This window comes from Diprion similis, chromosome 8 (genome assembly GCF_021155765.1).
Source record: "Diprion similis isolate iyDipSimi1 chromosome 8, iyDipSimi1.1, whole genome shotgun sequence".
Taxonomy (NCBI): domain Eukaryota; kingdom Metazoa; phylum Arthropoda; class Insecta; order Hymenoptera; family Diprionidae; genus Diprion; species Diprion similis.
In genome coordinates, this window is record NC_060112.1 from 24,854,008 (window position 1) to 24,865,695 (window position 11,688).

The window sequence follows — 11,688 nt, forward strand, 5'->3', positions numbered from 1 at the left end:
CTAATAATTACATCACCCTCTATCGCACTCTGCATAACTTGTATTAATTGATACGCAGCTAGGATAGGTCCTCGGATAGACTTGTGGACCGATAAAAAAAGCTTGAAAGCTTTTTTTTTTATAACGCTTTTATCAACTATTTTGGTATATCAGCGTTTTGTCCTTCGCGGTGAAAGCTCTCAACTCTGGTGTCGATTCGTACCCTCAACTTTTTTCTCATAGGAATTTGGCATTATCCGTGAATCGGGGGTACGACGATACATCAGGTATGATACACTGTATCCACGTTGGATACAGATACGCTATTTCAGCACGCCAAACTCTGCGAATAAATTGCTGAGTCAGAAAATAGGAAAGTATTGTGATATTTATAGGAGACTACACGCCGGCATGGGTCGTAATTATTTAGATAAAAAGACTGCGAACTTTTTCGCAACCAGACTTTGATAGAGTGAAATACGGTATGAAAGAAGAAGTTGAGGGAGGGGAGATCGATATAAATCGAGGAATCGTCGCTGTCATGAATAAAGAATGTCAGGATTCTTCTTGATTTTCTGGAAAGAAAGTTGGGAGGAAAATCCATCCACCAACACTTGGAACTACCCTCGAACTTCAGGCGTCAATAAGAGCCAACGATACTTGACGCCGGGAATATTTCGATTCCGATAAAAGCACAGCTCTCTTTCCCAATTCGACTGTAATGTTTTTCCGAGGGGTGCTATCGAAATTGGAACAAGATTGTCGAAAATGTGTGTAGGAGGTACATCAAAAAGATGGAAAATACGTGTCGAAGAAACCGTTACAAATGCCTATTTCTATAGAACGTCCAGTTCTTTTCCTCCAGAACAAATCCATCTCGTATTTATAATTCAGTACTGAAATATTCAGTCCGAGAGAGACTCTCGACGAGACGTTCTCTTGGGACATAAATTACATTCGGACCCCTCGGATCCCTGAAACAGTTAGTCGAAAACATCGAGAACGGAAAGTTCTCTGGCATTAATCAGAATCTCCGATAATGGAGTCGAGCAAAACGCGGTGGGACGTCCCCTTTTCATCATACAACTAATGAACGGTTTCACAATCACTGAGACAAGCTGAAAGCTTTTGTGTTAGACGCGAATTGCTGGTAACATTCAAAAGAAAAGCCCAAGCGTTAACGATTTGCTAATTTTTAAACGAACGACTTCGTTTCGATCCCTCGTCATATTCACAGTACCAAACGACTGCGACGAATTCTTGCATATCGACAATCGGTCAGACCCATGAAAGGGTTGACCTGGCTGCGTGAACCAACGAGAATGATGGTCGGACCATATATTGGGACCGGTAACGAAGCAGCCACAGCCTCGCCACATCGTTATAACAAATTTCATCCTCTTCAAGGAGAGAGAGAGAGGGAGCCTCGGACAGTGAGTGGCCACCAAGTGGCCATCGACCATTTCTACACGACGTAAAGTTCAGGTGAGGTCAAGGAGACTTGCTGGGCTTGACTTTGCCTGCTTGAAATCGTTAGCGTGAAGGAGTCAAGGACTGATGTACTGTTACTATTCACGAGTTTGCCAGGAGTCGTTAACGAGTCATGTACCATCATCGCCATTACATGAGTAGCAGACAATGTGTAGAAGCTTGAAATCGACTTGGACTACATGAAACGATCCTATACTATCATTCACCATTTAACCAGTAATGGGACAACAAAAGTGATGAACGTCGACGAGGAGGAACCGACCTTTACAACGACGACGGTTCAAAAGGTGCGTCTCGTCGCCCTGGAAACGGCCCTGCTGCCTAAGCTCCTGGTGAACCGCGAGCTCGTCTTGTTCCCAGAAAAGCTTGAGCCCATCGAGTAGCGAGTCGACGCCCACATCGCCGGGTTAGAGGAAACCTTACATGCGTAAACGCTGAGGCCAGGTTCTCACACCTGGGCCTGGGAATCGATCGGACTATTTTTCCCTGACCATTCGTCGTCTGCTCGCATTCCAGTCGACAACCTGCTTATCGATTGCCTTCCGTTACTTGCGAGCTATTGTACTCAATGTTTATTATACTGCGAGTTTCGATGATCGACGTTGCCGTCTTTGTCCCGAAGGTACGTGAGGATTGTCGCTAAGGGGATCAATGGCGCCAGAAGAATCACCTCGACCCCCTCGCTTCGTACTTCAAAGACATGCCTCTTCCTCCCCTTCAACGTGGTTCGATCCAATTGACCCGAAACTCGTCGGTGTCATCAACCTGGACATTGAAACAAGTTCTTTTTCCTGAGGGAGGATATTCGAAAGAACTTCTATGGCGGAAATACTCCTCAAAGTTGAGGTGAATTAATGGAGATTTTTTAAATCATTGGAATTCATCGCCAATCACTTGATTGTAAAACATGGAAAGCGTTCCTCAACCTTGCGGTAAAGGCAAAATGGTTTCAATTCTTTGACATTCTATTGACGTCTGTCTCATCTTGTGCTTTCGTTGGCTTTCAGTTAAATTAGTGAATTCCACTGTTTTTCAATTATTCTCCTGATTCCTCGATGTCCTCCACCGTTTCCTAGTTCCTGGAACATTGGGATGTCAATGGGAATCAGTTTGAATTGTGAATAAGTGGAAGGCTGCAACAAAAAATTCCACGAAAAGACAGAAATCGATTGAAATCATTCGAAATTAACCTCACCGAACCAAAATGATTAATTTGATTTCCAAGTAAATGGCCGATCGAGTTTTTAGTCTGCGGTCTGCAAGGAGCTTGAAGCCCCAAGTTCCTTATCGACACCAAAGACCCTTCTTCATTTTGCAGTTTTGCAGCGTGATCATGGTCACCAGGTAACCCATTCGCCATTTCGATGCTCCCCTACAAGGTAACGATATCATCCCTAACGCTGAAGAGGGACAAGCAAAACTGGAACCAAGTAATGGGTCAGAAACTGCTAAACGTCGACAACGAGAACATTTTACTCCCCCATCACTTTACCACCGGAAACAACTACACGATAAACCAAACAAACCTGTTTACAAATAATTAGACTCTCTCGATTCAATATTTCACCAAGATTTTCGATTCTAATGAAGTCAAGATCAAGCTAAGCCCAGAGGCAAGAAGGAAATGAGGTGTGTCTTGATGACCATTCAGTGACTTCATCAGGGTACTTTCTGTAATCGTGTCAATTCATAGTCCCTCCAAGATATCCTTAGACGGCAGATCATCATCAAGTAATGAAAGAACCTGATTAAGGTCTTTCACACCGGTGTTTTAACTTGATTAGGTAGAAATTATTCAGCAATTATGTAACCAGCATGGAGTCTGCTTACTTATATGAGAAATCACGGGGGTCAGTCTGGCCTGAGTAATTTATGATTTAATTTCGACTTAACGCGTCACTCGAGAATCCAGACCTGTAGTCGTAGCGTTGTACGTTCGTTCGTTTATGAGAGGGTGTTGTTATCACTGTTGACCCAGTTTTGAACCCCCATCACGTCGAGATAGCATGTCAGACACATGTGGAATTCGAAAACTTATCGGATTACGGGAAGTCAAGAGTAGAGTTTCCCCTCGCACCCCGTCGTTGGGGTAAATTCCACCCCAAAAAAACTGGCTCATCGACTTCCTTCACTTTTGTCAAATCAATCGTCGAGGATGAATCCTTGCCGATCCGATCGATGAAATGTAATTATTTTAAAACCAATCTTTATCCAGGGATTAGTGGAAGCTGACTTTGATCGAGGGTGAAGGGTCGTCCTTTCAGCCGATACAATTCAATTTAGTTTATTGTTCATCATCACTTGTCGATTATGCTTCACGTGTACAGAAATGATCGAATTGCTTCGCAGGAATGAAATACCTCATGACAATCGACATCTAACTTTGCAGTGATACCTAACCGAATGAATTTCGGCTATTATAACGTGAAACAATGGCCACCATTATACTTGATTGCGAATAAACTAGAATGGTTTTTCATCGAGCATGAAAGCTGGACTCATTTCGCTCTGCAGATTTTATTAGTCGATACAAATTCATTTAGCGACAAATTTACGGTTGTAACGGGCTTTGAAAATCATTTTCGTCATGATCATGTGTTCTACGAGAAATCATATAAAGTATACTCGTTCAAGTCGGTTATTCAAATCACGCGTACATAATGTAACAATAAATATGATGGCAAAATTCGTCTGTTGAATTATTATTATTATACACTTTTATTTTTTGACAATGTTGCCTGCTATTATAATATTGTGTAGACAGCACTGAAAACATTAACTTTATATATATATATATATATTCATATATACTACATTTATTTATTATTATTATTATTATCATAATAATATAAACGATCAGCGTAACTTTTACGAAGTAAGTCCCAGTAATAGGTTATTATTATTATTATTATTAGGCGTATGATGATATTATTGATAAAAAATAATAATAACAACAATAATAATAATAATTATAAATTAATAGTAATAGTAGTTACATACGTTTTACAATACATACATACAGTGTCCATACACCAGCTTTACTAATGTGTAATTTTCTTTTTTCTCTTTTTCCTACTTTTTGTCTTCACGCTATTCGTATCTTTTCAATCGACCGCCGACGATTTGTGTTTTTTTTTTTGTTTTTTCGTTTCCACACGTTTCCTCTTTTTGTCATTGTATTTATATATATATATATAGTATGTTCGCAGATTATTATTATTATAATAATAATTGCATAGATAAACGGCGTTTCACACAAAATATGTAGGAAAATTACCTATTATGTTATTAATTTATGTTTATTGTGTAACTTGTTGTTTTTTTTTTTTTTTTTTTTGTTTTTCTTTCTGTTCATTTTCTTCCTTATTATCATGTTTGTTCTCGTTTTTATTTCCTTTTTGCACAATTCTAATAATATAACATATATTATATATAATATATATTATACATATATGGTCGCTTGAAGACATCGCATTTGGTATATTATTAACTTAAAGCAAAAAAATGAACGAGAAAAATAAAGATTTTTCTATTGCAGAGAGTGTATATATATATATATATATATATATATATATATATATATATATATATATATATATTAGATATATATACATATATAATCGCAATTCGGAACGCGGTTTTCTTCAACTTGTCGTTAGGTTTATTTATTGTTTTATATTCTGCGTTGCGGGTTCTATATCAGCATCCTATCGTGCGGAAATGGACCCTCGTTATAATTCACACGGATAAATTATTAACGCATACATTATACACTTCATTACATATGTCAATAATATTTAATATATCTTATTTACAGAGGGTAGTTCGCCTAGTTTTCAAAAGGGCGGGACAGGAGTGGAGGAATAGGGGTTGAAACGAATTGATGACATGAAACGAGCGCAAAGGAATGGGAAGAAAAGTTGGAAAAATATTGACAGTGGAATAACATTACGGACATGCATGTATCTATCTGATTACGTGGGCTATACGTAACATATCTATATCGCGTATGTATAGATTCATATACTATTGTTGTAACATTTTCAAAGAGAACGGTACGAATTTAGTTTAACTAGGTGACAAAATATACAGACCTTTTAGAATTTTGCGAAAAATACAATATTTTTACGCGGATTTAATACCCCCATCGCGAAAGATCGGTGATACGAATGAATTTTTCAACTCGCCAATATCTTGTTTGTAGATTAATTTTTTACAAACAGTTAATCGTTGTAGATTTTAATTATTGGATTTAATTTATAAAGTAAAAATGGGTGAAATTTTGTAAGACTTGAAAATTTATTTATATTCTACTTTTATCTGTATTCAACTTTAGAGAAGAATTAAAAAAATTTTCAAAAAATGGAAATCTTGATGTATACTTCATATAAAACCGAGTATTAGTTGAATCTTTGATATCGTTGCTTTTTCGAAAGCCTGGAACTTAATTCGTAACACCGATTTTTCTTCACCATGTTTGATCATTCATCTGTATTTCACCAAATTGCCAAATTTCATTTCCACACCGATTTTGTCTTTTGAGTCTTTGATTTCTGTCTGTTAGAAAAGGTCTATCATTCAATTTTTATACATAATGACAAATCGTGTACACAATTACGTAATTATATCGTCGTCGTAACAGGCAATTGAAATTCACTTTAATTGACACGTTATAGAATAAGTTAATAATATAGATAATACAATATATAGCTGATGTATCTAAATATACATAACACACTAGTTTGCAATCTGTCGTAATGTGTAAATGTATATGTATATACAAAAATTTGTCTAATAATTGAAATTCTAATTGATAAATTCACAATTTACTGATTGCAGCTGTACATCGCGCAATATTACATTACATTAGTGATATATATATATATATATCGTATATTATAGGATGCTGGTACGACAGGATTTCTTTTATACTCTGGTTTCTTCGGTTCGTGTTATTTTTTGTCACATAACTGTTATCTATGTAAGCCACCGTACTGCTATTCCAGTTGTTAATAATACTCATATTGAATGAAGCAAGAGATCGTGACTGGTTTTCGTAAAATGGTGTTCAAATTTTCAAAATCTTTTTAAACTAGTCTCCAATTAATTGCCCATCTATTCCTGAAAAATTTCATCCTAGAATCAGTGGATTAACTCTTATATTACGTGAAATGAAAAACACTCAGGTTTCATAGGGCTAAAATTAACATTTAAGTTCGATCAAAAAGTCAACTTAAATGTAAGATTACTATTTACTTACAATCAATGTTTATTATTATTATCATTATTATTATTATTATTTTTTAACCATCCAATTCATACTCAGAAACTGACAAAAATTTGGCGAAAAATTTATCGACTCGAATCTGTTGTATGAAATTTTCAAATTGTATAATATTTCTGCGAATTCTGATCGAGTGAATCAAGTTGGCGGGAAATTTGAACACCAGAATATGAACGGTCAGAATGTTGAGAGAGAGGATTGTCTGACTGACGAGAAAAAGAAAAAAATTAGAAAGGAAAAAAAAAACGTTTGGAGTGAATGGAAAGTGAAGTACAGAGACGGAAAAAGGGAGAGAAGGTGAAATTAAGAGGTAGAGGAGGAAGAGACAAACAAGGAACGACGAAATTATGGACTAGCCGACCATCGTCGGCACTCAAAGGGATTTTCCATGAGGATCAATTATGCCGGCTTAGCAGTTGCAGTTTGCGGTTGCAGGATTGCTAGGCTGATCCGTAAGTCGCTGGCCCTTCGCCCCGGTTCCTGCACCTCCACTTCCCATCAGGGTTGGATCACTGTCAAGCGATTCGCTCATCTTGTCGCAAATTATGTCCACCAGCCGCTCGAATACAGCCTAAAAATTTGGGACAAATCTGTTATTGCGCAAACATGATTGAGACAATTTATGCAACTCGTTCATCGCAGGATCCTTTTTGCTTGGCTTTACTTATTTCTCGTCACTTTTTCCTTCTAATTAGACGTAAATTGATTAGATCGATTCATTTCTACAGTACTGCTAATTTGTTTTTGTTTTTTTTTTTTTTGTATTGAGGAAATTGGTTCAATTGGAGGAACTTTTTCTGTAAAATTTATTTTTCGCCAATCTCGTTTTTATTTTAATTAGCTTCCCTCATTTCTACAATATTAGTTTTTACAAATTTTTAACTCGTCAATTTTTGGTTTCACACTTTGTTTAATTGCAGAAATTGACTTGATTGAAGAATCTTTTGCGCTTTAATTAACACCTTTCTACTGGCTCATTAATTTTACGAAATGGAAAACGAATTAACTCAATCGATTTCTGCAAGGTGTTCTTTCAAACTTGTAACTCATCATTTTATAATTTCGCACTTCAAGTGGTTGACAAATTGACTGACAATCAATTGAAGGATCTTTTCCGCTTGAATAAACTTTTTTCCTGAAAATCAGTCGCTTAATTCGATTCATTCCTGAAAGGTATTCGTTTCCCAACACTTTTGACACACGATTTTTTGACTTTGTAGTTAATTTTAACTTTTCTTAGTTTTCACTGATTGCAGGAGAATGCAGAGGTCAACCATATGTATTTCGAATGACCTCACCTTGACGTTGACATTTTCCTTGGCCGATGTTTCGAAAAATTGTACGCCTAATTGGTCGGCCAATTGTTTACCCCTTTCGAAACTGATGACTCTCTCGTCTTCCATGTCGCACTTGTTGCCGACCAAAATAACCTGGGCATTGTCCCACGAGTATGTCTTTATTTGCGTAACCCAGTCTTGGACGGAATTGAATGACTCCGCATTTGTTATGTCGTACATCAGTATGAAACCCATCGCACCTCTGTAGTAGGCCGTCGTGATCGTTCTGTATCTTTCCTGACCCGCCGTGTCCTGCAGGAATAAAAAATACAGTTCTCATTTTCACCAGGATCAGGACTTTTCAGTTGCCATTTTTATCCGTTAAGATGATATGCTACAGTCCATCTTTACCGACGGATTAAAATGTCACTGTTTTTTTTTCTTCTTTCTTTTATTGCACTGACTGCAGCGTTTTCACATCAGTCATGTATCGGCTTTGAAAGTGGTAAAAATAAATGACATTTAAGGTGTTACTCAAGAAATTGACTACAGATTAATATATTCTACTCAGCTATAAATTCGTGTTCAGAAATAGAACAAATGAGACACTTTAATCGTTCCTCACTTTGGTCAGTATGTACAGATAAATCGTTTACAGTATCAAAGGACAAACCCATATCTGCAGCTTGACCCGCTTGTCGTGCCTGAAGACGGTTTTCACTTTGAAATCGATCCCCACCGTCGATACGAAGGCCGAGGTGAACGAGTCGTCGGCGTATCGGAAGAGGAACGATGTTTTACCGACGGATGAGTTGCCGATTATTAACAGCTTGAACATGTAGTCGAAATTTTGATCCGCCGCATCCTTCTGCCACTTAGGGTCTTGGCCCGCCATCTGAAAACAATTCGAATAGTATTTACAACTGCATTTTCTACGCTTTATCGTCATTTTTCAAACTAATTCGAAAATTTATACATTTATATAACGCGTTTCGCTGTTGCGACCGATCGGATCGAAGCGCAGAAACAAAAGAAGACGAAAATCGGGTAAAACAGGTGTTTAGAATACCGACAATCGACGCCATTGGGAAGTGCGAATGAAAACAATAATCCATATAGGTACCGCGTAATCCGGGGAAGTGATTTCGACGATGGATATCATCCGCTGCATTCGCGTGCGAAGTTGCAGCACCGAATCCTTGACAGGAAGTCCAACGGCGCTGGTTTCGTCCTTATTCTCGGACATTGTCGGGGTGTAAAAGCGAAAATACGGTTACGGATTGCGAATTACAGAACGCGTCACGAAATGAATGGATGATGCGATAAGAGACTAGAATGAATGACGACTGAATCGCCGGCTTAATAAACTTTGGGATCAACTTTTACCCGCGGATGTTGATCGCCTTAAGGTCGAGGTGTAATTATACTATCGTCTGTACTTATGTTATCGCCTTACTGGTTTCCGTTGCTGATTGAGAACACGCAAAACCACACCGCGAACCGCACTTCGGTCTACGTGGCTTCTCCAGCCGAAGAACGACTCGCTTCGCAGTTTTCAGTAGCGCTGATAACGCCGCCTTTCCACTGATCGGCTCTCCGAAACCTGGCTTAATGCTAGTTTCACTTGTACTCACGATTGAGCCGTGCATATACGGTGCATCAATTTGCACTCACTCTCAGTTTCGTCAAGTTCATTATAAAATTCGATATTTTCGAGCCTTACCCTTATCTCGCTTAAAATATCACTCTAACATCAGTGCGTTGTATAAATTATGTTACATATATATACCTAGTATAACGCGAATATCCAATCTACGAATAGATAATTCATTCCAACGCATGGAATGGATACAATTGTTGGACTTTTGAAAACCGAAACTGTATTAGGGATTTTTATTTTTATTTTTACTAAACTGGTTATCGTTTATTGAAAAATGTGATTTTAAACTCGAAGTGATAATTTAACTAGGCTATACAGTTTGCGGAAATGTTTTTTGAATGTTTTCATTGAAAAAATTGGATGATTTTAAGTTCGGATAAGACAGAGAATCGAGAAAAAGAAAAAGTTACATTAAACCGCTTCGTTTGAACACTTGTGCAGAGAAACAAAAAAAAAAAAAAAATTTCAATGAAACATTTATTCTACTCACACTTCTGAAAGAAAGCTAAATACTGAAGTATTCTTTGTACTGTTTCTACTCACGGTTTTGATTTCAAGTGTTTTTCAACCAAGGATTATTCGTCTCCCTTATCTGACTCGTCAGATTCAATTTGTCTCAAGATTTTCTATACCTTTGTAGTATACAAAACGATTTCGGTATAAACTTATTGTTAAAAAGTCAAATCCCGTGTCGAATTTGGTGGAAATTTTTTTTTCTATTCTTATATTAAAGTTAACAATTGTCCGACACGCGATCGATGAATATTATATTAAGCTATGTCCGATATCGTTTATATCGAATCTGCCAAATCATGGCCGAAATTTCACTACTTTTTGACAGTCTCAATTATTGATCAGCGGGTTTAGCTCTTGAACCATGTATAAACGACGTATACCCCATATATAGGACACTTTACACATGCCCGCCATCGAAGATTGTAATTGGAAACATCTGGTACGAAGTTGGCAGAGAATCGATTCAAACGAACCGACCAATCAAAAAACGAAGAACGGAAAAAACGAACGTGATTCGTCGCCGTGTCGCGATAACACAGATTCTCTCGCCTGTGAACCGAATCAAATATGGCTATTCTTAAATGACAAGAACGATGAATAAGAAGACGAACTCGACTCGACTTTTCCCACAATCAGCCATGTTTTCCTCGGCCTCCGTTCGCTTGTTTCGAACACGAACGAATAACGTCGAAACGAGTTACGTTCGAGCATTCGGCTCTCAGCTATAAGAAACGAATCCGAATTAGCTCAGCTGTCAGGAGGCGATAAACTGACATAACGTTGTACTATCTGCAAGGAAGTGGGAAGTGGCAAACACATAAACGAGTTACTGTTGCAGGCTTATCGAGGCTCGCTAATTGGCGGAGGTGCGTCGACCTAAATAAAAGCGTTAGTCGTCGATTAGAAGTCAGAGAGTCTAAACACGGGTTAAAAAATCAGCGAAGCGAGCTGAAAGCGGAAAGCGGAGACGTAGAAGAACAAGAAGATGAAGAGAAGGGGTGCATCGTGCGAAGGTCGGGAAATCAATAAGCAGGCCATCGACGAACGAGTCAAGTCCGCGTTGGCGTTGGAGATGATGTGGATGGAAATGGAACGAGGGGAGAGTTGTTTTCAGGGATGGACTCACAGTTCCGTCGTTGACGACCCTCGAAGGCCCCGATTTTCGTCTAAGACGCTGCGGAGGTTATCCGGCGATGCAGGCTGCTGCTGGTCAGGACGATCGACGAGCTCCGCTTCCTCGGATAGAATATCGCTAAACTCTTGTATCACGCCTGTTCTCTTCTTCCTGCCGACTTTCAGGCACGATGATTACCTTCCACGGACACGAAAATTCTACCGCGATACACAAACGACGGCGTCGTCGGCTGGCGGACTGGCCTCGAGAGAGCCTCGCGCCACTATAGCTTCGATATCGACCATTTCGAAGACCCCCGCCCGTACCCTGTCAACGGTGTCCTGAAACGCGCCTGCGTCTCCCCCCG

General features: G+C 38.6%; 1 protein-coding gene across 3 annotated transcripts; it reads right to left on the reverse strand.

Annotated features, from left to right (window-relative positions):
* Window positions 1-6,058: 6,058 nt before the first annotated feature.
* On the reverse strand, window positions 6,059-11,468 carry LOC124409761 (ras-related protein Rab-3). Of its 3 annotated transcripts, XM_046887592.1 has the most exons (5): window positions 11,334-11,468; window positions 10,824-11,083; window positions 8,705-8,926; window positions 8,053-8,343; window positions 6,059-7,325 (listed from the first exon to the last, which is right to left on the reverse strand). In XM_046887592.1, the coding sequence occupies exons 2-5, from the start codon at window positions 10,845-10,847 to the stop codon at window positions 7,164-7,166; spliced, it is 699 nt and encodes a 232-aa protein (XP_046743548.1). In that variant the 5' UTR covers window positions 10,848-11,083; window positions 11,334-11,468; the 3' UTR covers window positions 6,059-7,163. The 3 variants fall into 3 exon arrangements, with proteins under 3 accessions (XP_046743548.1, XP_046743549.1, XP_046743547.1); XM_046887593.1 differs by lacking the exon at window positions 10,824-11,083 and having other exon boundaries at window positions 11,334-11,464; XM_046887591.1 differs by lacking the exons at window positions 10,824-11,083; window positions 11,334-11,468 and adding an exon at window positions 9,155-9,295.
* Between the last annotated feature and the right edge of the window lie 220 nt (window positions 11,469-11,688).

Coding starts and splice junctions, on each gene's coding strand:
- LOC124409761 (XM_046887591.1), bottom strand. CDS start 9,277: ATGTCCGAGAATAAGGACGAAACCAGCGCCGTTGGACTTCCTGTCAAG. Junction 8,927..9,154: donor TCACTTCCCCGGATTACGCG/GTACCTATATGG, acceptor AATTGTTTTCAG/ATGGCGGGCCAAGACCCTAA. Junction 7,326..8,052: donor AGGAAAATGTCAACGTCAAG/GTGAGGTCATTC, acceptor CCAAATTTTTAG/GCTGTATTCGAGCGGCTGGT.